This window comes from Bubalus bubalis, chromosome 8 (assembly GCF_019923935.1).
Source record: "Bubalus bubalis isolate 160015118507 breed Murrah chromosome 8, NDDB_SH_1, whole genome shotgun sequence".
NCBI classification, from domain to species: domain Eukaryota; kingdom Metazoa; phylum Chordata; class Mammalia; order Artiodactyla; family Bovidae; genus Bubalus; species Bubalus bubalis.
The window spans coordinates 63,984,846-64,009,521 of NC_059164.1; the positions used below are offsets into that span (position 1 = coordinate 63,984,846).

The 24,676-nt window shown below is 43.0% G+C and overlaps 1 protein-coding gene across 7 annotated transcripts in view; it reads left to right on the plus strand.

Moving 5' to 3' along the window:
- PDE1C (phosphodiesterase 1C) overlaps positions 1-24,676 on the plus strand; it is a 539,497-nt gene that overhangs the window by 203,334 nt on the left and 311,487 nt on the right. The window contains exons 2-3 of one of the 7 annotated variants that reach the window (XM_044946686.2): positions 572-689; positions 20,596-20,622. The exons of 4 other annotated variants lie outside the window; for them this stretch is intronic. In XM_044946686.2, the coding sequence (XP_044802621.1) occupies positions 589-689; positions 20,596-20,622 (128 nt within the window). In that variant the 5' untranslated portion in view covers positions 572-588. Of the gene's footprint in view, positions 1-9; positions 690-20,595; positions 20,623-24,676 lie in introns of those variants that run through there. 2 more of the 7 variants (XM_025291216.3, XM_025291217.3) reach the window with 2 other exon arrangements.

Consider the following 24,676-nt stretch of genomic DNA (forward strand, 5'->3'; position numbering starts at 1 on the left):
AGAAGGGGCGCGAGGGCAGCGGGGCAGGGAGAGAGGGACCGGGAGGGGGAGCCCCGGGGCGCCCCAGGGCAGGGGGCGCTGGCGCAGCCAGGGTGTGCGGCCTCAGGCTCAGACAGACGGGCCCCACGCTGGCTCCTTCTGGGCTCATCCCTCTCCCCGCTCTCCCCTTCTCACTTTCTCCCTACTCGCCGCCTCTCCTCCCTTCTCGGTCCTCCCTTTCCCCTCCAATCCAGCTGCCACACGGTTCGCTCCTGCGGCTTTGTTTGAGGACAAAAAAAAAAAAAAAGAATACGAGTAGGTCCGAGGTGCTTTCTCCTAGAGCAAAAGCACAATTCCTACCCTTGGCACTAGCCCGGGAGCGTGGCTGGTTCCCGCAGCTGCCTCCGGGGGGCATCTGGGCCCAGGGTCGGCGGCTCTCCGGGCCCGCTTTAAGCCAGGACTTCGGGGGCGCAGAAAGGGGAGCGCACGCAGAAAGTGAGGCAGACGCGCGGCGCCGGGCTGGAGCCGGAGGGCTGGACTGGGCGAGGAGGCGGGAGGGGACAGCCCAAACTCACTCGGGCCTCACTCCCAGTGTGATAACCTGCAGCTATGGAGTCGCCCACCAAGGAGATTGAAGAATTTGAGAGCAACTCTCTGAAATACCTGCAACCCGAACAGATCGAGAAAATCTGGCTTCGGCTCCGAGGGCTGTAAGTAAACCTGTTTACTTCTCTTGCCCCATTTCCCTCTCTCATCAGTATATTAACTACACACCCCCGGTCACGACTGCTCACCCTCACTCCTGCATGGCCCTTTAAATACAGCGGGAGAAGTTCCACAACCGCTTCCTAGTTAATTACAGTCACTGCTGCCTTTCTTTCAACAATGAGATGTGTCTTTCTGAGTGCTGTAGAATGCCTTGCTGTTTCCAAGTCATGCTTTCTTTGGGGAAGGGGAGCTGTCCTTAGATTTCACTTACAGTATAGCTCAATATTCATGGAGATATTTCTTTTTCTTTTTAAATTGATCAGGGAAGAAAAGTTTGGGGACTCAGATCACAGATTTTTAATCAAAGGAAGAGTTCTTCTCTGGAAAATGCTTGCAGACACCTTGGCAGGTGGTCCAGGAACTTACCAACAGTTCAAATTCAATATGCTTTCTGGCTGTTAAATCTTCCTCTTCCTCTCCCTAGCCTACTGCAACTTCAGATATTTTCTTAGGATTCTTTCTAGCAGGAAAAGAGTTACTGGAAGGAAGGGCTGTTTTTGGAGACAGTAGGGTTCAGAAACAATATTGGAGTTTCCTAGCAAGATCTGACCACTGAAATAGGTCATTTGTTTTCAATATGGTGGCCAGAGTTCTAGCTGGACAGAGATCTCTGAATTTCATTCACTTCATTGGGTTCTGCCTGTTCTTGGGTGCTGAGGAGAAGTGACCTGAAAGAACATGTTTTTTTCTGTGAAAAGATTTCTTAAACAATGAGCTGCTGGTTATCCCAGTCAGGAAGCTATAGTGACAGCTGTATGGTAACGGCTTGCTTCTCAATTGACCAGGTAGGTTCCAAAGATACCTTCCATAACCACCAGATATTTGCCATCAAATATCTAGTGCAGATTAAAAAAAAAATAGGTTTTCTCCAAGTATATTCTCCAGATACTCTGTTCCTACCAAGGGCAGTGATAGGAAAACCAGCTCCTTCGTAGTTGTTTTGCTGTAGTTAGGTTTTTGAAAGCACACGTGTATGCCTGTGCACGTACACACACACACACATACCCCAAAACAAATCAGAAAGGCACTGATCTGAGTTATCTTCATCTTGGGGGAGACTATATTCCAACCAGGATATTCAGAGTTTCTAAAGGAAAGCAGTAAGATAGGTGTTTCTTTAAGGCATCCCTATTTAAAGTGCACTTTGTAAGAGACCTTCCATCAGTAACAAAGTGAGTTTCATTGCCATTGATCTAAATGGGAAACCATGCCACATAGCATGAGTTTTGGATCGTTTGGCTGCTGTAAGCAGAGGCTGTAAACTTATGTGGAAATCTTGTCTTTTTGGCTGGCAGGCTCTTCCAACAGTTGAGATGCATGCAATGCAGCACCTCTTTCACAGAGGTGTTTACAAGTTCACGTCCTACGTAATGAACATCCCATCTCATCATACTGAGGTGCACACAGAAAGTTTGTTGCATCCACAAAGTCTGGGTCCCTGGTATATATAGTGTGAAGGTGTTGTCAAGCTGGTCTCCTTGCCATCGCAGTAGGAGGGACTCATGTGCACATACTCAGAAACTGCTTCTCGTAGGCTGCTTTACAGTTTCAACCAACTCAACAGAGCTACTCAGGTTGGAGGAGAGGGTTTGGGCAAATCAGCCAGGCTGAGGTGGGAAATTTATATGAACAAGTCATTGGAGCTTAGAATGAACACACTGTCTCGTAACTTCCTCTGTTTCATCAGTTAGGCTTCTCTCCCCAGATTGTTGGGGTGTGATGTATCTGCATTTTTGTTTTCATGTCTGTCGTGTTTACCCAGCACCCTGTACTTTTGAACATAAAAGGTGTGGGTTGATTCTTTTCCCAGCGTGTGTTTTTGAGTCCCTCTCTTTTTACCCTTCCTGCTGAAACATCCTGCTCAGCAGCAGTCCCAGGAGGTCTGTAACTTCACGTTCTAATTTGAAAAAGGACATGTTACTATTGTTATGAGATTATTTTTTTACTACTGTTATGGTTCTTACTACCACTTCAAAACAAAAGAGTAGTGCTATAATAAGTTGCTAAAGATTCTGGAGACCAAAGCACATGCTTTTTTACACAACTTGGAATAACACTTTTGCAGTTAACAAAATAGAAACAGGAGATGGGAAGATGTGTATCTGTTTGTCTGCACAGTGCATTAACAATAAGAGAAAAGAAGCTGCTCTTCCACATTTTAGAAAGACTCAATAGCCATAGTTGGATTTTTACACCAATTTATTATCATGACACCGTATAGTAGGGGCTTTATACGTGACCAGAGATAGTCAGGAATTTGGTTCAGCTCATTTGAGAGCCATCTAAGTTCAGGACTTGATCATCTCCTGCCTGGACTGTTCACTGGTATCTGTCTCCTTCTTGTAAGTATCTTGCTTATTGAATCAATTTTTGAATTTTTCATCTCCTCAATTAAAATGTAAGTTCTTTAGGGTGGTGACCGTGTGTGCCTCTCTCACTGCTGTAACCTCTAGTGCTTAGAACAAGGTTTGGTACCTAGTAGGTACTTACTCAATATGTGATGAAAGAAGCATGAAGACTCAGAAGTAAACTTTTCAATATTGAAAATGAAGATTATAGGCTTATATGTCACATGATACTATCAACACAATAGTTCATGAACTAGATGGGTGGTGGGTTTAATTAACATCATTGCCCAGGTTGGACACAGGAATCTAAACTGAGGTGGAAAGTTGGGAAGGCCAAGGCTTACATTTAGCTAGGTTCTCTCGTTTCCTCCCCTTATCTCTCCTCTTTTCTGCACTGGTCTGGAGTGGTCTTTACCAGCAGCAAGAGGATTATTGCCAAGAATCTACAGTGCAGACAATATAGGGGATGATCCTCTATATATTATAAGCCCCACACATCCCCCTTTCCGCACTCTACTTTTTTCTTTAGTATGTCTCACTATCTTGACACTATATGTTTATTTGTTATGTTTACTTCCTCCAACTAAAATATATGTTCCCTGAGGACATAGTTCTTTTTTTTTTTTTTGGTCTGTTTTGGTTACTGAAGTATCTCCAGTGCCTACAAATACTATGTGGTCTACAGTAAATTGCCAATACATATTTGAAAGCTAGGACTGTTTGACGTATTTCTCTAGGAAAGAATTAGGAAGAACTCTTAATCTAACCTTGTAACATCCTCCGCATACTAATAGTACATCAAATATTGGAAAAGTGAATTTTAAGCACTATCTACCACCACTGAGATGACAAAACCCTGCAAGCCCAGGTGTTTATTATGACAACTCCCTCTTCCCTTGAGGGAGGTGCTGCCCACCACTGTGTGGAGGCCATCTGTGGTTCCAGGAGGGGGTGATGTTCCTCAGCCTCCCCCATAGCCCTCTCCCACACATGCTCACATCTCTCCAAGCCGGAAGGGAACACACACTCTACACCTGAGCCTTCTTAATTACATCTGTCAGGGGGGTGCGGTCGTCTTGTGTTTCTGAGAAGAGCCTTTTTGTGTGAGTGTTTCTGTTTCCTGAGCTGTCCCCCAAGTGCTGTTGTCTTGCTCTTTCCTCTGTAGGAGTGTGGGTGGAGTTGTTAAGGGCCCCTCCCAATGGCTGTTTTGTTAGGGAATCTTCCAGCCAGGGAAAATATGATGAGTGCACTTGCTTCCTCTGGTGGTGAGGGGGAGCCTCACGGTGCTCTGGGTTTGAGTCATAACTTGTACCTTGGGCCCCAACCAAGAGTTTGTCTTGTTATATGATGACAAGAGGGTGCTCTCTCTCTCTCTTTTTTTTTAATTGAGGGCAAGAGAACAGGTTTCACTTATTTCTTGGCATTTATTGTCACAATGGTAATTAAGCCATTGTGTATTTGTTTTGCCCAACTATGAGGTAGTCAATACAATAAACGTTATGCTTACATAATACTCTGTGAAGATGATTGATGCTTTTTTCACATTATCTAAAATAGTGTTATGAATATAAATGGAGGTATGATTTCTTATGTTTATTGTTTCTTTCTTCCAACTAAAATACAAATTTCATGAAGGCATAGTATTTTGGGGGTCTGTTATGGTTACTGAAGTTTCCCCAAATGTATGGTTATTAGGGTCACAGACTGGAATTATTGTTTCTGTCTATTCAGCATGCTTTCCTCCCCGCCCCGCCATTATGGCAGTAGACCCTGTCCCCTCCTTTGCCTACTCCCTGCTCCCGGGTCCCCATGGGCTCAAGATGCCAGATTGGCCAATCATCGAATTTTTGCCTTTCTGCCAACAGTGGTCATTCTCAAGTGTGGCACAGAACCCAAGCAGTAGAGTCCTCCACTGAGATTCTCTATTGGCCAAGGGAGAGTGCTGCTTTGCCTTTTTCTGGGTTCTCCTGGTGGTTGCTGCTGGATTCATTTCTTACTGCATGGAGAGGACATTTCAATGACAGGCCAACACTTACAGAGAAGCAGAGGGGAGAAGAAGGAGTGAAAATCCCTGGGTCTGCTCCCACATTTCCCCATTCCTACAGTTGTTTATCTGGTTCAGTCTGCTGTCCCAGCTACATGAATCCATCAGGCTCTGTTCCTGCTTAGACTCCTTTGAGTTTGGGGTCTCTGAAAGTCTTCACTAAAACCCCACTGAAGTACAGAGAACTTAAGTGACTTTTCCAAACTATACATCAAAAGTAGGCCAGGGGGTGGGGGGGGGGGGGGATCCATAGGCAAAGATGCCCAGATCTTTGGTTTCATATGTCTCATTTAATAAAGCCTTCGCATTCTGTATTTTCTTTCTACTCATCTGACATTTTTTAAAAATAGGGTCATCAATGGTCAGGCAGCTGTTCAGAAGTTTAGTCACTTAACATTTACTGAGTATCTATTATGTGCCAGTTACTTTGATAAACTCTGAGTATGCCAAAGTAGATAAGCTATAAGGCTATAGCTAAAGAGATGAACACCTGGAAGTGTTGACTGTAGTTAGAAAGGGATGTGCGGGGAGCCACTTGCTCCTCGGAGGGCCAGAGAAGGTGTGAGCAGTGAGCTGCCAACAATGTGAGCAGAGTCCTTGGAGTCACGAGGAAGAAACACGCACAGATTTCTTTAATTCATGTTAGCCTTTTGCAGTGACATAAGGAAAACGGAGTCATCCAGTCAGTCCAGAATAAATCAGCTCAGAATTCTGAGCTGTTTTTATGGACCACTGGAGAAGCTGCTCCTGCTTACTAGGAATATAGCCTGAGTTCAGTGCCTTTCCCTGTGCTCACCTTTTACTGGTAACCCCAAGGGAGAGAGTGCGTTTGAGTCTAGTTGCAGTCATTCAACATGGAGCTATTGGACGGAAATCTCCCAGCTCACCTTGGAGGCAGTGGGCCCCCGCATTGGTCCCTGGTCCATCAGCTATCCAAGAAACAGGGTTACCTTCCCTGTGTAAGACCTTAGATATTTTTCTTTAAAAGGTAACTGTGAGGTATCCTCTGGCAGCTCATCAAGTACAATATTGAGGGATAGATAAAGCTAGTAAGTGGAGGTAACAGTGTGCCAAGGTGCAGAGGGATGGGAGGAGGGAGAGATAAAGTTGGAAAGGAAGGCAGGGGCCAGGCAGTGATGATGGAATTTTTAAAAAATTTATTTTTGGTTTATTCAAAACTATACATGCTCATAGGTTAAGGAGGCAGGTATTTGAATACATTGTGTGTGTGTGTGAGCTTGTGTGCACTAAGTTGTTTCAGTCGTGTCTGACTCTTTGCGACCTTATAGACCGTAGCCCTCCAGGCTATTTTGTCTATGGGATTCTCCAGGCAAGAATACTTGAATGGTTTGCCATTTGAACACATTATACACACATACAAATGTATTCCGGGCACTCTCCATTCATCTTTCAGGGAATCTTTTTTTGGGATGCATGTAATTTCAAGGACTTTACATTTTATTCCTTAAGTTCTAAGGCAGTGTTAAAAGACTTTAAGCTAGAGAGTAACAAAAGGAGATTTGAATTTTAAGATGACTATTCTGGAAGAAGTCTGGAGGACAGATTGGAGAAGAGACTTGAGGCCTGGAGATGAGTTGGAGAAGATTCTTCAGTGATGATAGTACCACCAAGGAGGAAAGAATAGGAGGCATGTTTGATACTAGAAAGGAGCAGAGAGAGAGAGAGAAGTTGTCTTCCAAGTTTGTTTTGCCTCAGATGTCTTAGTGAGTTTGGTGTCTTTGCCTTGTTAGAGACCACAGAGAGGAGCATGGGCTTGGATGCACAGAATGATAAATTTGGGTTTAGATGTGGTGAACTGGAGCATATCTTGGACCACCTTTGGAAGGTCCAAGCAGCTGTTAGTAATAACAGCCTAAAAAACATGGAGAGACCTTTGGCCTGGAGCCTAAGGTCTGAGAGTCATAGTTGTGAGTTAAAGCCTTGCAAAGAGATGAACAGGGAAGAGGGGCTTCATCTGAATCTCACTAATAAAGCAAATCCAAAAGAATAATGTAAAAATTGTTGTTTATTTCCCACATATTACATATTTTAGGGTATTAATTGGACCTTCCACTCTCCCATTTAATTGCAAATGTCAGAAAGTTCAGCATATTTTTATTGGATTGCTATTATATATTGGATATTAGGAGCTTCAGAAGAGATATGAAAATATTAGAAAAAAAGCCCTGCTTTTGGGAAACTTACAGTCTAGTTAAGGAGACAAGACTATTCTTTATAGACGTGAAAAGTTTTAAAAAAGACAAAGTATGGACAAAAAAAATTGCTGGATAAATTTTGACACAATGTCCTAGGATTTAGAGAAGGAAGACATTTGTGTTTGAGGGACTGTTTTTGAATCTTTTTTCTCCTAATAAAGATGGATTGTCTCCCTGAATTATGTTCTTAATGTATATGGAAGGGGAGAAAGAGGTGAATATCAAAAAGGGTTAAGTAGATTCTTAAATTTAGAATGAAAATTTCTATACTTGAATACTAATATAGTATATTAGTACATCGTCACTTGCTTGTCATAATTTGGTTGTGCTAACTTACTAGCTAATTGGGCTTCCCTGGTGGCTCAGACTGTAAAGAATCCGCCTTCAGTGCAGGAGACCTAGGTTCGATCCCTGGATAGGGAAGATTGCCTGGAGAACGGCATGGCAACCCACGCCAGTATTCCTGCCTGGAGAATCCCCAAGGACAGAGGAGTCTGGTGGGCTACAGTCCATGGGGTCGCAAAGAGTCAGACACAACTGAGCAACTCAACATAGCACTAGCTAATTACAACTCAGTATTTTGCAACCAAGTGTTTATTATTTTGATGGCTCTACAGCCTCTGTCTTTTGAGAAGTAGCCCTAAGCAGAGAGATTTCTTCATTTCTAGCTCCATTTTCTGTCTTCAGGTTTCTTTGGTTCATTTTCCTTGGTTCCTGTTTCTTCTTATGGAGGGAAAGTGCTCACACGACCCACCTCATAGCTTTTGGAGGGATGACTAAGAAAAATAATGATTAAATGTGAGGCACATTTATATGGCTCTGCTTAAGATCCCTTGTATTGACTGGTAGCGTCATGTCCATCACAACATGGGTTTGTAGCAAAGACAGAAACCGGGGGGCTAGGTGGGGTCGTTTCCGCTATTTTAAAGGCAGAAAGAGACCACGACTCAGGAAACCAAATGGAATGAGGCTCTTGTCTTGGACCTTGTGGGGACTGCTGGGCGTGAGCCAGGCAGTGAGACTAGGAGCTTGGAGCCTGCCCCCTGCGGAAGGGTCTGGTGGAGCTTGGCTGGGTGGATGGAGCTCCTACACCCTGCAGGGCCATCCTGTTGTATCGGCATGTCCAGTGGGTGCAGCCTTGCGCTGCTGCTCCCAGGGTGTCCTGCGGCACACACACTGTGCCTCTGACTCTTGGAGCACCCAAAGTTCTGCGGTAGTGCTTACTCTTCACATCACCTCGGCCTCATTCACGGCCCTTTTCCTGACAGCTCTTTGCCTGCTAATTTGTTTCAGTCATATCCGACTCTCTGTGACCCCATGGTCTATAGCATGTCAGGCTCCTCTACCCATGAAAATTTCCAGGCAAGAATACTGGAATGGGTTGCCATTTCCTACTGCAGATCTTCCTGATCTAGGGACGAACCTGTGTCTCTTATGTCTCCTGTCTTGGCAGGTGGGTTCTTTACCATTAGTGCCACCTGGGAAGCCATCCAGAAGTGGTCCTCCCACCATTCTTTTCCACTCCCTTCCAAAGGCCTATTGCAGGGACCCAGTATTCAGTGTTCAAGTAAAATATAGCTTTCCTTTCCCTTGAGGCCACTAGAAGCATGAAAATCAACTTGAGGATGTATTTTGGCTGAAAGTCACTATTGGACATCCAAAGAACATTAGATACTATTTATCCAGATTCCAAACACCCGAAATTCTTAAATAACCAAGGCTTTTCCTACACTTTAGAGACACTGAATAAATCTAGCAGTGGAATATTAGTCTACTAATATTAAAACTACTCCCCAATGTGTTTTAGTAGTTCAAATTCAGATTAATATCCCCCCCTTTTTTTCTCTACTTCTCTGAGTCTTGTCTGAGGATGGCTCTAAGAGGTCTTCAGTTCAGTTCATTTGCTCAGTCGTGTCCAACTCTTTGCAACCCCTTGAATCACAGCATGCCAGGCCTCCCAACTCCTGGAGTTCACTCAAACTCATGTCCATCGAGTCAGTGATGCCATCCAGCCATCTCATCCTCTCTTATCCCTTTCTCCTCCTGCCCCCAATTCCTCCCAGCATCAGAGTCTTTTCCAGTGAGTCAACTCTTTGCATGAAGTAGCCAAAGTACTGGAGTTTCCGCTTTAGCATCTTTCCTTCCAAAGGACACCCAGGACTGATCTCCTTTAGAATGGACAGGTTGGATCTCCTTGCAGTCCAAGGGACTCTCAAGAGTCTTCTCCAACACCACAGTTCAAAAGCATCAATTCTTCGGTGCTCAGCTTTCTTCACAGTCCAACTCTCACATCCATACATGACTACTGGAAAAACCATAGCCTTGATTAGGTGGACCTTTGTTGGCAAAGTAATGTCTCTGCTTTTTAATATGCTAAGAGGTCTTACAAGTCTTTAAATTACCCCCCCCTCCAATATTTTATATTTACTATACTATTCTCTCGCCTGGAAAATCCCATGGATGGCGGAACCTGGTAGGCTGCAGTCCATGGGATCACGAAGAGTTGGACATGACTGAGCGACTTCAGTTTCACTTTTCACTTTCATGCATTGAAGAAGGAAATGGCAACCCATTCCAGTGTCCTTGCCTGGAGAATCCCAGGGATGGGGAAGCCTGGTGGACTGCTGTCTATGGGGTCGCATAGAGTCGGACACGACTGAAGCAACTTAGCAGAGCAGAGCAGCAGAGATTCTAGGTTGTTACTTGGAGCCTGGTCTGTTACTATGAGAAACTACAAATATTTTCATAAACAGCATCCTTTGTAGCTGATTTGTGAAATATAAGGGTGAATTATTGTAAATCAGGGCTTCCCAGGGTGTGTAGTGGTAAAGAATCTGCCTGCCAATGCAGGAGACACAGGTTCGATTCCTGGGTCAGGAAGATACCCTGGAGTAGGAAATGGCGATCTACTCTAGTATTCTTGCCTGGAAAATTCCATGAACTGAGGAGCCTGGTGGGCTATACGCCATGGGGTTGCAAATTGTTAGACACGACTGAGCGACTGAGCACACACAGCACATTGTAAATCACGCCTCATAAATGTTTAGAACTGCCATTCTGCCTATGAATCCACTGACTGAAGTTAGTCGTGGTTAAAAAAATGAAAGAACTGTTCAAAGCAGTTGTTTCTGGAAGTCTGGATAGTTTCAGTGAAGGTAACTGTAGCTGAGGAGAATTTAGTTTGAATGCTCGACCTATTCATTCGGTTGACTGTGGAGCTCTGAGTGGTCTCTAGGAGTGCTTCTGGTAGGTGAGTGGGCTTTTTTCCCCTGTAATTTGAACATTGACCTTACTTTTGCCATATTTAATTTGCTGAAATTTACGGAGCGTATATCCAGACAGGAGCCTTCTCTAGATGATTCTATTGTGAGAGAAGATTTTGGAGGAAACAAGAAGGACTTCTGCTTTCAAGGAGCTGTTGTATTGACTTAACATTCACCTGAAATTATAAATGACCATCAGCTGTTTTCTGCCAGGAGCAGGTTATGATAGCAAGGTGAGAGGAAGATGGAAGGAGTGCTACGGGAGTAGATAGGAAAGGCTTAAAAAACATTAGACTGGCCTCTGAAGTTAAATTTGGCAGAAGATACATTTTTGTTCTGGCTAAATCTACATGGGAAAAATAGAGTAGAAAATTCAAGCATCTCTCTGGATAATTCAATTAAAAACCCACCCCTCCTCTGGTTTCAGGAATATATCTGAAGAGTGAGATTTTGTCTCAATCTTTTGGATTTATTTCCCTTCTGGCAGTGTTGTCACAGATACTAAGAAATATTTTTGTTTTCAGCTTTTCTCATTGATGTTTATCTAAGCAGGAGACAGGCTTCCAGGAAGGAGGCCACAAAAATCTCTCCCATTCCCACCCACAGTTTTACTGTACTTAGAACACTGTAAGTGTAAGTAAATATGTGAATGGAGGGATAGATCACTTATGCAAAAAAATACTGTTTGGACGTCTACAAGCGTGGCATTTACTTTCTGTTTTCTTTTTCTAACAGCCTTTCTGTATTTTTTCACTGGTGCCACTAATGGGCTCACTGCACAGCTGTAAGCAGTGGATGTTAAGCTAGAGGGAAACAGTGCTTGATCTGCTCACAAATAATGCTTTTCAGAGGAAGGTTTCAGCTTTCTTTTGGGAGGGGTCATATTTTGGGGCCTGTTAGACAGTAATCTGAGTGCTGGAATTTTTAACCCAGGCCCAGGAGAGAAGCAGGCATGACCAGGAGATTTGGATATTTGTGTCTGAACAGCTGTCTGCAGGCAAATGATGGGGCTGGGGACGGGAAGCGATGAAGACACAGGCCTGTGAGAATGTGGGCGCCTTGGGGATTGTGTGGAGTGACTGTGAGTTGTTGCTGGTAAAAATGGGACTTCCTGTGGGGTCGTGTGTGTGTGTGTGTGTGTGCGCGCTCGTGCGTGTGTGCACGCTCCTGTGCACAACGCGCGCATGCTCAGTGGCTTCAGCCGTGTTTGACTCTTTACGACCCCATGGACTGCAGCCCGCCAGGCTCCTCTGTCCATGGGATTTTCCTGGCAAGAATACTGGAGTGGGTTGCCATGCCCTCCTCCAGGGGATCTTCCCAGGGATCAAACCCATGTCTCCTGTTTCCTGTATTGCAGGTGAGTTCTTGACCACTGAGCCACTGGGGGTCGTGTAGTTTAAACTAAATCTTCTCTTTAGAGATTTCTCTTTTTGCCACAACCAAGTCAGCACTAGATAGAAACACATTTGCTCCCAGAAATGAGTTAAACATTGAGTATCTCATGCACAGATCTGTTTCAGATGAGTATGCTCTCAGTTTTCTGATTCACCATCCTCAACCCCAAACCACTCTCTCGAAGGTTTCCTTCATTTGACTTTGATCTCATCACTAGTTTAAACATACTGGAATTCTATACTTTGGGAGTTGCTGTCCCCAAACATGATCTTAACTTTCTAAGAGCCCTAAATGAAAGTGTATGAATCTATAGGACAATTTTCCCCAATAGACAATCTGGCAGAAAAATTCTTTAGAAAATTGAAGCAGAAACAAATCTTTCCTAATTGTTGGGTTATTCCAGGTGAAAGTGAGTTTATGTCATTTCATTATTTTTTGTTCTGCCTTGGATCTTTGACAGAGCAGGAAAATAGAATCATTGCCCACATGGTTTTTCATTCTATAGCCTATCAGTTAAGAAATATTTGAGCGAGTAAGAGAAGAACGACTCACTTTCTCTAATATCTTTTTCTCCTTCTCCCCTCAAATAGTCTGCTTGAATGTGCCAGGAGATTGCTATATGTATATATATATACATACACACACACACACACACACACATATATATATATATATATATTTTTTTTTTTTCCCCCCTCATTGGTATTTACTTGTTAAAAATATGGGAGGACTTCCCTGGTGGTCCACTGGTTAGGATTCTGTGCTTCCACTGCAGGGGGTGGGAGTTCAATCCCTGGTTGGGGAACTAAGGTCCCATGTGCTGAGTGGTATGGTCATAAATAAATAAAATTTTACAAAGTAATAAAGCAACAAGGAAGATCAAAATAAAATTACATTAAAAAATAAAAAATGGGAAAATCCGTTAAGCAATTAGTATATATAGCTTTGCAAATCTAGGTTTTAACATGGGTATCATGTAATATGAAATCACTGGTAGAAATGAGAAGAAATGTACAAGGGCCTTCCATTTTCAGCAACATCTAATGTAGTCTGTACAAATGGTTTAAGACATTCAGTGGAATTTTCTGGGGATATCCAGTTCTGCTAAGTCTGTACCCCATATGCCACTAAAAAACAAAACCAGAGGATCAGATGATCACGCAGGTCCTTGCTTCTTTCATGGGTATTTGTGGCATTTTATCCCAGTCCACTTTCCCACGAATGAGCCACACGTGACCTGAACTTGTGAGAACGTGTATTTAATTCTCTGAGTCTTGCTGTGCGCTTTTTGTTTCTGAGTCTGTCCCCCAATCTCCTCTCCCTTGAGGGAACTGAGGCCTGAGAACCAAAATCTCCAAAGCTGTTTGTGTATCAGTAGCAGTAGTGATCTCAGTAAGGAAGGATGGAGATGGAATCTGATGGGATCTGGAGCAGTGTGAGTCATTATTGCCCAGAAACCCCGGAGATGATTTCAGGCAGAACTGGAATTCTCACCATGCATGTGGAGTTGTTGCATATTCAATTTCCCAGACCAGAAAACCTTCTTGTGTTCAACTGGGAGGTATCTTGCTGTCAACCTGGAGCCTAAGCACAAGTTTTGGTTTTCCTAAGCCAGATTGTTTGAATATTAAGCCTATTTATAAACCTCATTATTGCAGTAACCATATGGCTCTTACTCAGAGATACTCACTTTAAAAAAGTGAGACTGCCAGGCACTTCATGATTTAACCTCAATGCTTAATTGGCTCTCACTCACCCAGGCTATTAGGAAGGATTCCCAGGTCCTCTGTTTGACTTTGAAGTATGTGAAACTTACATGTGGTTGTGGGTGTGTCCAGTACTTTGGAAACTCCTAGCTACCAAAAAGAAAACAAAGCTCTTTAAAAGCATCCTTGCTCTCCCCACTCGTTGTTTCTTGTTATTTCCTTGCTGAGTCTACTGGGCTCTTGGCTCTACTTTACTGTGTTTACTGTGGCTGGAACCACTCCTTAAGTTGGCCTGGTTTCATCCCTTCTCTCTCTGACTGGGGCCAAGAGAGGTGAAATGAAGTTCAAGGTCTAGAAGTTAGGGGTCTAGATGACACAGTCACGGACAGCTCTAAGGAACCTTTTAAAGTATTCTAGAAGTTAAGGATCTAGATGACACAGTCATGGACAGCTTTAAGGAACCTTTGAAAATATTGGGGGTCAGTGCTTTTTGGTTTTCGATATTGCTCCTGCCTCGGTAGCCACTTGTCAGAATGTGCTCAGCTGGACGTAAAGGGACTGAAGGCTTCCAGGGGAGCTCATCACTTCCCCTGTTCTGTACACCTGCCTGTACACATAACATGTACACACTATTTGATACTTCTCAGGCAATCCACAGTTCCATAGCAACATTCCAGACTTAAACAAATATTGATTTTTCAGTGAAGACCAGGAGTCTTTTAATTTGCCTAGCAGGTGAACGGATATGGTCCACCATTGATTCTAGTTATAGCATCATGTCTCTGTGCTTAGTTGTAACTTCTAGAGGATGCTTAGGGAGTCTGTGTAAGCAACTCACTGGGCTTTAGCCTTTAGGGAATTATCAATAAAAAGGGTTTTTTCTTAAAAGATAATTTTAGATGTATCTAAGGATTATCATAGTGTCTAGTTCCTAAATACTTAGCTTTTCTTCCCTTTTTTTTTTTTTTCCTTTTCCCTTTCTTTCTGAGCAATGAATGAGCCAGCTTTGACATTAGAGGAAAGTGTGTGGATCTGCTAGGCTAACAGGGACCACTGCTGGATGGGTGTCAGAATGAACAGCCTGCAGGCTCCCGTAGGCATGGGCGAACACAGAGAGCTGGGCAAGGATTTAGTTCCTTCTCCCCTTAGTAGGACTGAGATTAACACTTGATTTCTTTGTGGCCCAGGTGTTCTAAAACGTGGAGAATTGGGAGTATTCAGTTTTTCTACTTTAGAAAACAATCTTAAACTTTTTTTTTATTTTAAATTTTCTAATCAATGAAAGACTTTTCTTTTTCCAAACAAGATTTGGAAGCCTATGAAATTATATCATTATTAGTTTTGTGATACTGTTCTTATAAATACAGCAGCTGACTTGCGCTTGAACATTTACTGGATGCCTGACACTGTGCTGAATGTTTTACACCCACTACTACATTCATCTCTCACATCAGCCTGTGAAGTGCACATTACTGTTACCCAAATCTAACAGATAAGGAGACTGGTGGTTGCGAAAGTGATGTAAGTTGCCAAAGGTCACATAGCTTATTGGACACAGTAAGTCGGAGAAGGGATTTAGCTTAGGTAAGTGATCTCAAGCACTATGCCATAATGCCTCTCCTTAAACAAATGAATAAACAAACGACCAATGCCATGTATGTGTGTATGTGAGTTAGGTAGAATGCATTCCAGGGAACAGAGCTTGCAAAGCGGTCCGGACTTTCATGGATGCAGTTTCCTCAGTCTGGCCTCATGAAGACGTCCTGCCTTCTGCCTCGGTGTGGGGCTGTGCTCTCTCCATCCCCTACTCTGCCCAGATTCCAGAGCACAGCAGCTCGGTCATTCTCTGTGGTCTGAATCAGCTTAGTCTAGCTACCTGAATCTTGGGACTTCTGATGTATTAATTTTCAAAAAATTATAAATTTAAGTTTGAGAAACTAAAACAAAACATTTAAAAACCTTTCCTTTGTCTTTCGGGGCAAATTCTGTTGAAGTTCTTAAAAACAAAAGGCCAAGAATAAACCAGTTTTTAATCCAGCTCATTTCCTGCATTTGGATGGAAGAGCCCAGTACATTTCTATTGTCGGCTTTGTTTGTCTAGTGTCTGAGTTTCCTCCAGGCATTTTTTGACTTCTTTGACTAATTTCCTCAGTTTTCTTGGAGGGCTTCAGAGTTTGCTTTCTGTCTCAATTGGTGCAGGATTCTGTATCCTTAGTCAAGTTACTTAAACTCTCTGAGCCTCATTTCCATCAAGTATGTGTGTATGCTTAGTCGCTCTGTCGTGTCTGACTCTTTGGACTGCAGCTCTCCAGGCTCATCTGTCCCTGGGATTTCCCAGGCATGAATACTGGAGTCAGTTACTATTTCCTTCTCTAGGGGATCTTCCTGACCCAGGGATTGAACCTGCATCTCCTGTATCTCCTGCACTATAGGCAGATTCTTTACCTGCTGAGCCATTGGGCATCCCTTCCATCAACTATAAAGTGACGTTAACCTCCTAAGGTCTGTTGGAGGTCAAAGTGAGTTAATTTAGGTCACAGACAAGGAACAGAGGAGGTGCTCAACAATTGTGAGCATCCCACCACTGTCCACCTCCCAGGCCTTCTCTCATTGCATTTCTCCCGTGTGTAGTAAACCATGTCTGTGGTAGATGTCCTCACTGCTTATAGTGAATTATCACTGAACAGAAGAAAAATGAGTAGAAAGAAAACATTTTGGTTCGTGTCTTGATAAACCCACTCATTCACACAGCATCAGTGTATTGAGCACTTGTCATTTGTTAAGCACCATGTTAGGCGAGAGAGAACCATCAGCAGATACTGGACAAGCCATCGATCTTGCCATCAGCGTAACAGGTGAGCTCAGTCACCATGGAACACACAAAAGGGATGATCCAGTGTGGGAGGCCCTAGAAGGTTTTCAGGAGGAAGAGATGTCTCAGCTGAAAGCATAGGACTCGGGCCTCACCATCTTGCTGAGTCAAGATGATCGGTGAGTAGGATCTTGAGTAGAGCAATTTCCATAGATCTGTATTTTCTCTTGTGTTTAAGCAGTGACCTTTCAGCTCCAGTGTAAGAGGACACTGTTGGGGTTGGGTCTCTTTTGATGAGGGAGCTGTCTGTCTAAATGGGACAAAATGGGAAGGGAGAACTTCAGAATGTGTGAGTTCAGGAATGCATTGATGACGGTGGGGAGTGAGTGTCAGGGAGGTGAGTTGGACTGAAAATCAGACTTTTGGTCTCTCTTTTTTGGGTCTACCAAAGGCACAACCCATATTTTGGTAGTTGTGGGTGACAGCTACAAATGATTTATTTATTTTGCCAGCAGACATTTGTTGCGTGCCAACATGTGCTGGTTGATGTGCACACCCTTGGGATGGATACAGTGAGCCCTATGACAGGACCCCTAGGCTCAAGAAACTGAAAATGAGGGGCAAAGGGTCCTAAACCTTTTAGAATGGCCCTTACATGGCATGCACTGTGCTGGGTAATTCAATACACTATATTCTCTGAGCTCATTCCTCCCATTTTAGAGATGTGGAGGCTAAAGCTTGCTTTAGTGTTGAGCTTGTCTGAGTCTCAGTTAGTGAGGAAGAAGTTGGGTTTTGAACCAGGTTTATCACATTCCAGAGCCCTATCACCTTTCCACAGAGTGATGTAAGAGGTGAGCCCCCTTCTCTCTGGTGTCCTCTTTTTTCTTTTTTTTTAATTACTTTTCTTGATTAGCTTTGTTTTGAGCACTTTTTAGATTTAGAACCTGCTATCTGCTTTCGAATCTGGCTGAGGTGAGCTGGTTTGAGGCCACCAGGCCTACCCTCCTCACCTGCTTGCCCCACGTTCTTACATATTTCTCATTGTTGAATTCTGTCCACCCCTACCCTCCCCACCTCCCGCCGCCACCACCCCTGCCCCAGTCCATCAAAACTACCTCTTTGCTGAAGCTTCCTGAGCCATGTCTCAGTCTTCGTTGTTATAACAGAGTAACACTTTTGGTAACATGTCTTAATTTCCTTTTTTAGAATTCAGATTCTTTCAGAGAGTGGATCTTAGCAGGGTTATTATGAGGATTAGTGATACATGTCGGAGAAGGCAGTGGCACCCCACTCCAGTACTCTTGCCTGGAAAATCCCATGGACGGAGGAGCCTGGAGGGCTGCAGTCCATGGGGTCGCTGAGGGTCGGACACGACTGAGCGACTTCACTTTCACTTTTCACTTTCATGCGTTGGAGAAGGAAATGGCAACCCACTCCAGTGTTCTTGCCTTCTGCCTGGCAGCAGCAGCAGCAGTGATATATGTTAAGTGTTTGTTACTAGTAGTTGCTGAAAATGGAAGCTTTTCTTATTTTTGTCCATTTTGATGCTCTCAGGGTTCTCAGTGGTGTTGGTATGTGGTCCTTGGCAGATGCTGGGAGAGTTCTGTGGAAGCCAATAGCAAAGGTTGTCTTCTTCTGGCCTCTGAAGATGCCCTTTGTTGATAGAACTAGTTGAGTTTCTGGGTGAGAACCAGGGGCATCCATCTGGTCTGATTGTCCCCTTACCTTCGGTCCTTGCACACTTTCAGTGGGTTATTTTCCAGTCTTGCCAAACACTTCATAGCTCGGTTTGTCAGACAGCAGTTCTAACGAGGTTCCAGGGCACAGGTCACACCCACGGGTCACTGTGCTCTGTGCCTGTAGATGAAACCTCTGCCCTTGTTACTGCCTGGTGAGTGTGAGCTGTCACTGCTGGAGAGGGGTGTCTAGGATGGTCAGTGCACATCCATCACAGTTTTTGGAGGGAGTGCAAAACATTGTTTTAAGCGATGGGATACAGTGGCTGCTGCTGCTGCCGCTAAGTTGCCTCAGTCGTGTCCGACTCTGCAACCCCATAGACATCAGCCCACCAGGCTCCCCCATCCCTGGGATTCTCCAGGCAAGAACACTGGAGTGGGTTGCCATTTCCCTCTCCAATGCATGAAAGTGAAAAGTCAAAGTGAAGTTGCTCAGTTGTGTCTGACTCTTAGCGACCCCGTGGACTACAGCCTACCAGGCTCCTCCATCCATGGGATTTTCCAGGCAGGAGTACTGGAGTGGGGTGCCATTGCCTTCTCCAGGGATACAGTGGAAAGGCATATAAAAAATCTGCCTTTGGGGAGCTGAAATTCAGGTGGGTGATCTTTATTTCTCACTGTAAAGTCTTGAGAGAGGTGCTCTGATTATTCCCATTTTACAGATGAAGAAACTGAAGCTCAGAGGGGTCAAATACATGGTCCAACACTGTAGAGCTGAGTGGCACAGCCAAGATCAGAACACAGGTAGTTTACTCTAAACCCCAAGCCCTAACTCATTAGGTCAACTGTTAGTTGACCTTCTTTCCTACCTATATGTTATAATTCAAACATGTAAATATTTCTGTGTGTTCATCCTATAGATATGTATATCTGTATATGTGACTATGTGTATGTAGGTATGAATATTTTATACATTTTTTTCTAATTGCAACCTCATTTAATGCTCATTGAAAATAGAAATGCTCATTTAAATAGAAAATATAGAAAATTAATGCAAGTAAAAATAAAAGTAGTGATTCACTAACCTAATACCCTGGGCTCATGGTTATCACTCTGGTGTGTTTTCTTTGTACATATCTGGTCAAGATCATACTGTGGGTTTAGTGCCATACATGCCTTACTTCATTTAACATGTCACATTGTCATGTATGTTTTCATTTGAACAAAGTGTCATAGGTTGTAGGGATTCTGAATTTGACACATCTGTGCCTTTTTTTTTTTTTTAAGCATGTGCAACTTACAGTTCTATTAGCAAATCAGTGGCTTGGCTTCCTGGTGCAGTGACTGTAATGGGAATGTTGGTGTGGACCCAGGGACAATTGGGAAGCATTGCCCTTCCTGGAGATGCTCCTGGGAGGTGCATTTTCCTCTCTTACCACTTCTTTTCCTCCAGTACCCTCCAGTAAAGAGTCTTCTAAAACTCTTTTGAGGGTCTTTGAAATCTATAAAAGTTGACACAAACATGAAAAACATTGGGATACATTGGAAAATAAACTTTTATGGCCATTTCCTCCTTGAATGCCACAATGACCCAGGTAAGAGAGACAGGGCAGATGTAACCTCCCTCTGATAGATTGAGAAGCCCCATGCCCAAAAGATTTGCCCCTGGCTAAATGAGCAACGTAAATAGGAGTGGTGGAGTAGACCTCCAGCCACTGTGCTTCCTGGGACTTGTTTTTCTGGGGGACCGAGCTCACAGCTGAGCCAGTAAGTAGCAAGTTCCTGATGCTGCTCTCACCACTTTTGCTTTTAGACCTTCCCATTGTCCTCTCCCTTACTCCTTCCTTCTGTGAAGACCTTATGTCTGATCTTACGGTCTAGTTGCATGATTACACATTTATATTTTAAAAGGCAAATCTTTAAAGAGACTTCATTACAAGCTGATGGGAATAATAGTAACAATAATGACAGTACGAATAGCTAATAGTTATTGACCATTTAATATGCCAGGTATAAGACATGCTTTGCAAGCATCTGCTCACTTATTCCTCAACAACCCCATGAACCTGCTGAAGGGCTGAGATTTGAACCTGGTTCTTGCTGTCTTTAAGGTCTGATCTCAACCAAGATGCTACAGTGCCCTCAGAGGGGAAAGGGCGGAACATCCTCTGGGGATGCTATGTGTAACTGCCAAGACTGTGGTTCTATGCATTCAAGCACAACATTCTGTAACACAGAACTTTTAAGTGGGCTTTGAGATCCACCAGCCTCACAGAGAGAACTTTGTACAGTTGATCACCTCTGTGTCCATCCCCACTGAAGCTTTTTCTCACCTACCACCTGCAGCAAACTCTCTTCTGATCTGTGTTTATGCTTCTTTTCCCACAGGAGGAAATATAAGAAAACGTCCCAGAGGTAAGAGCGTCTCTCTGAGAAAGGGGAGCTGGTTGGTTGACTTCTCTGTGTCACAGTTCTTCACAAGTCAAGCTCATGATGGACATTCATTGTAATAAAGAGTCTTGGTTCCTTCTCAGTGAGTTGCCTGCTTTATCTTCTAGTTGTTACTGTTGCTGCAATTAAAAATTGATTGCAGGCATTTGGTGTGGCACAGTAAGTGTATACCCTCACATAAGAGTGGGTCCAGTTGCTTAAAAACTCATTACTGCTGAACTATCCAGTGATTTTACTAAACCTTGACCAGAGTGGGGCTGGGCTGAGGGCGAGTGTGTCAAGGTTTATGGATGGGAGCACAGAAAGGTCTTCAAATGCATGTTCAGGTTTTGGATTCTCCTAGGCTGATTTGCTGACAAAATGCTATTGAGCTCAAAACATAGATACAGAGTCCTTAAGGGCAGTCTTTTGATTTAACCATAAAAAGGGTAATTTAAAGTAGAATATCATCTATCATCACCCTCCATTACTCTGTTTTATTGCGAAGAGTTTGGAAAGCACATTCCATAGAAATAGAGCTGCTTAGGTCTTTTATTTGCTAAGCAATAGAAGCCTATGGCTCAGTCTAAAAAGCTAGTGTCTGGTTTTCATTCATTGACTTTGGTATTGTGACTTTAAACAGGTTACGTGAGATAAAAAAATTACTGTTGCAATTAAAATCTTCCAGTAGGTTTCAACAATGGTACTTTCAGGGCCTCTTTGGTGGGTCAGTGGTTAAGAATCCACTTGCCAGTGCAGGGGACATGCAGAGCAACTAAGCCCGCGCACCATAACCAGAGAGTAGCCCCCACTTGCTGCAATTAGAGAAGGCCTGCATACAGCAATGAAGACCCAGTGCAGCCAAAAAGAAATACATAAAAATAAAAAAAGTCTTTTAAAAATAGTATTACCTTCAGAAGATGACTGTAATATGGCCTTTTCTAGAGAGTCTCTTCTCATTGTACAGGCTCCTATGTCCAATGGTCTCTAAATAAAGTCAGTAATGCAAAGTAGTCGTGTCATCATTTGATATGCAGTGAGGAGGTACACACTCATTGAGAGAAAATGAACTAAAACTTTAAAGCTTCCTAGAGGGTTGCCGTACTTCTCTAAATATAGTAAGCTTATAAAGATGGCCAGTAATTTTGTCTTGTTCAGGTTCATCAGGCTCAGGGTAGTGATTGCATTTGAACCACTAAGAATGGTGTAAATTAATCACTTAGATTAGAGGGCATAATAGTTGTCAGTAGTAAAAGGTAATTTATCATTTTTACATGTAGTTAACTAGGGGTATAAGATGTTTCAGTGTTGCCTCAATTTTATGTTAAGGGGAGATAAATAGACAGGTAAGAGGGAGTTTTACAGGAGACCTGCTCAAACCTGTCAGGCTTCAAATTACTATGTCAACTTTTGAGGAAAGCATATTTTTGCATATCTCACATGAACACTGTTGCATTTTGATGTCAATGTAAAGAAAAGACTGATTTTAGCTTATTAGCTTTGTTGAAGTGAAGTGCAAATTAGTAGAGGCATGGTTTGAGCTCTTCTGTTTTTAATCACATACCTATCCTCATATGAAATAGATCCATGTCTGCTAATCTATCACCACTTTTATGGATTGGAACAAAGGTTTTACTTTGCTCATGATTTTGTAGGTCAGGAATTCAGGAAGGACTTGTCTGGGTGTCTTGGATCTGATGCACCTGGTGTCATCCAGGGCTGCTGGGGATATAGGACCCACTTCCAAGATTGAGTCTTCATTTGCACTGGGGCACTTTGGTGCTCCTTGTTTCTTCTCTCTCTTCACACGGTGTTCATCCTCCAAAATGTCTCCATGAGCTTGAGCTTCTACTGCAAGGTGATCTCAGAGGAGTTGAACTCTTAGCTGGCTTCTTAGGCCCTGTGTTCCAAGAGATAAAGAGTGGAAGATGCTATCTCCCTGAAACTGGCTCAGTGTCCCTTCTGCTGTATCTTATTGGTTAAGGTATTGCACAACCCATCCAGAGTTGAGAGAAGGGGACGTAGATTATATCTCTTGATGAAAAGGTGTTAACGAATTTGAGGCCATTTTCATGTCTCAAACATTCAACCTTTTGCAGAATGATCTTGCTTGAGACCTTTTCCAGATATCTGTAAATTGGGAGTCTGTGGATACCTCATTTGATGAATGGTACACAGTTTTAAACATATCCTGATACCTGTCTCTGATGCTGGTATGTTTGAATATATGCTTGTCTCTTGGTTGATTCATTTGGACTGGGAATAGCTGTGATTCCTTTTTCATGTTCAGTTCAGTCGCTCAGTCATGTCCGACTCTTTGCGACCCCATGACTATAGCATGCCAGACCTCCCTGTCTATCACCAACCCCCGGAGTTTACTCAAACTCATGTCCATTGAGTTGGTGATGCCTTCCAACCACATCATCCTCTGTTGTCCCCTTCTCCTCCCACTTTCAATCTTTCCCAGCATCAGGGTCTTTTCAAATGAGTCAGTTCTTCACATCAGGTGGCCAAAGTATTGGAGTTTCAGCTTCAACATCAGTCCTTCCAATGAATATTCAGGACTGATTTCCTTTAGGATGGACTGGATTTTTCATGTTAGGGACAGGCATACTAGTGTGGATTCAGCTGGTCAGTTGAATTCTAAGTGTAATTATTTGGCTTCAGTTAATAATGAGTCAAGTTGGTGGCTTCATGTAGGAAAATGAGATGACTCAAATGTTACATTAAAAAGCTTTAAATCTTATAGGTTTGCTTTGAACAAGAGGGAAAAGACAGCCTAAGGTACACAAATCATCTACCTTTGTTTAAAGTCTTCTTGCTAAGTTTAATTTCATTTCACTCATGTATTTATTTACCTTCAAAAGCAATGATAAGAAAAAAAAATCCACTAGCTTGCAAAGTCATCATTATCCAACTACAACCCAACTGAGGTAGACATCTTTCTTTACATTTTTCATAAAATGCTAGGCAGATCTTAGTAGCTCACAAGAAGGATATTTTGATGATAGTGATTCTACTGAGTCTCACATTTAGTGTTAAGGAAAATGTACTTATCTCTTTCAAGAGCAGAATTGCAATCAAAAGAGTGATGTTACAAGTACTCTTTACTGGGTTAGCAAGGGCACCTGTAGGTAGGAGGTAAGCGTCTCTCTGCATGGAAAGCCTTACTGGATTGAGCTTTAAATCAACACAATTAAGGGGAACCATCTTTTGGCTTTATGAATGGGTCTTGTCCACGAAGGCCAATCATTTCAAGAGATTTACTGAAGTAGTGAAATGGCAATTTGACAGCTAGAGAGGATGACACTGGAAGCCTGCTTCCCTGAGAAATTCTCGTCAGGTCGTTTTCAGTACAGCTACAGCTTCAGGGTGTCAGGTCTGGCTATGAGAAGTTTATATCTTTGAGAAAGCATGCCAGACCATGTATAAAGTAATCACAGATACTTAGAGATAATCGAATATTTCTGGGCTACTCCTAAAGAAAAAAACTGTTACAAGGGATGATGTCTGTTAGAAGAGCTTCCAACACACACACACACAAGAACACACACTCACCGTATTTCAGTGTGTGAGGGGAACTGTGACTGTTCAGCACGATTCCAGGCAGAGGTACAAGGAAAGACGTATCCACACACCTGAGGGGCCTCCACGGACTGTTGTTCTGTGTTCATATGACTGAATAGTGGAAATACTTTGGTCAAGATGGCCAGGAGTTACAGTTTTAAGGTCACCAGATAGCGAAACCCTCATTAGTGTGAAGGTTTTTGTTAATGTGTTATTAATTCTAGCTCTGTTTAGCTCTTTTAGTGGAAGTTCTGGTTCTGACTCTGTCTGATTGATGTACATATTTCATAATTCTAGACATTTCTGTGAGCAATTGAGCCAAACTTGTCTCTCTTCTTGTTAGTTGATATTAGGTTGATAGTTACATGCATCGTACTTTGCAGTAATCTCCCATTTTAACAAAAGTTTACTTAATATTTGCTATTGATATATACTTAAAAAACACTGGAAATAAGAACATATACATGAAATA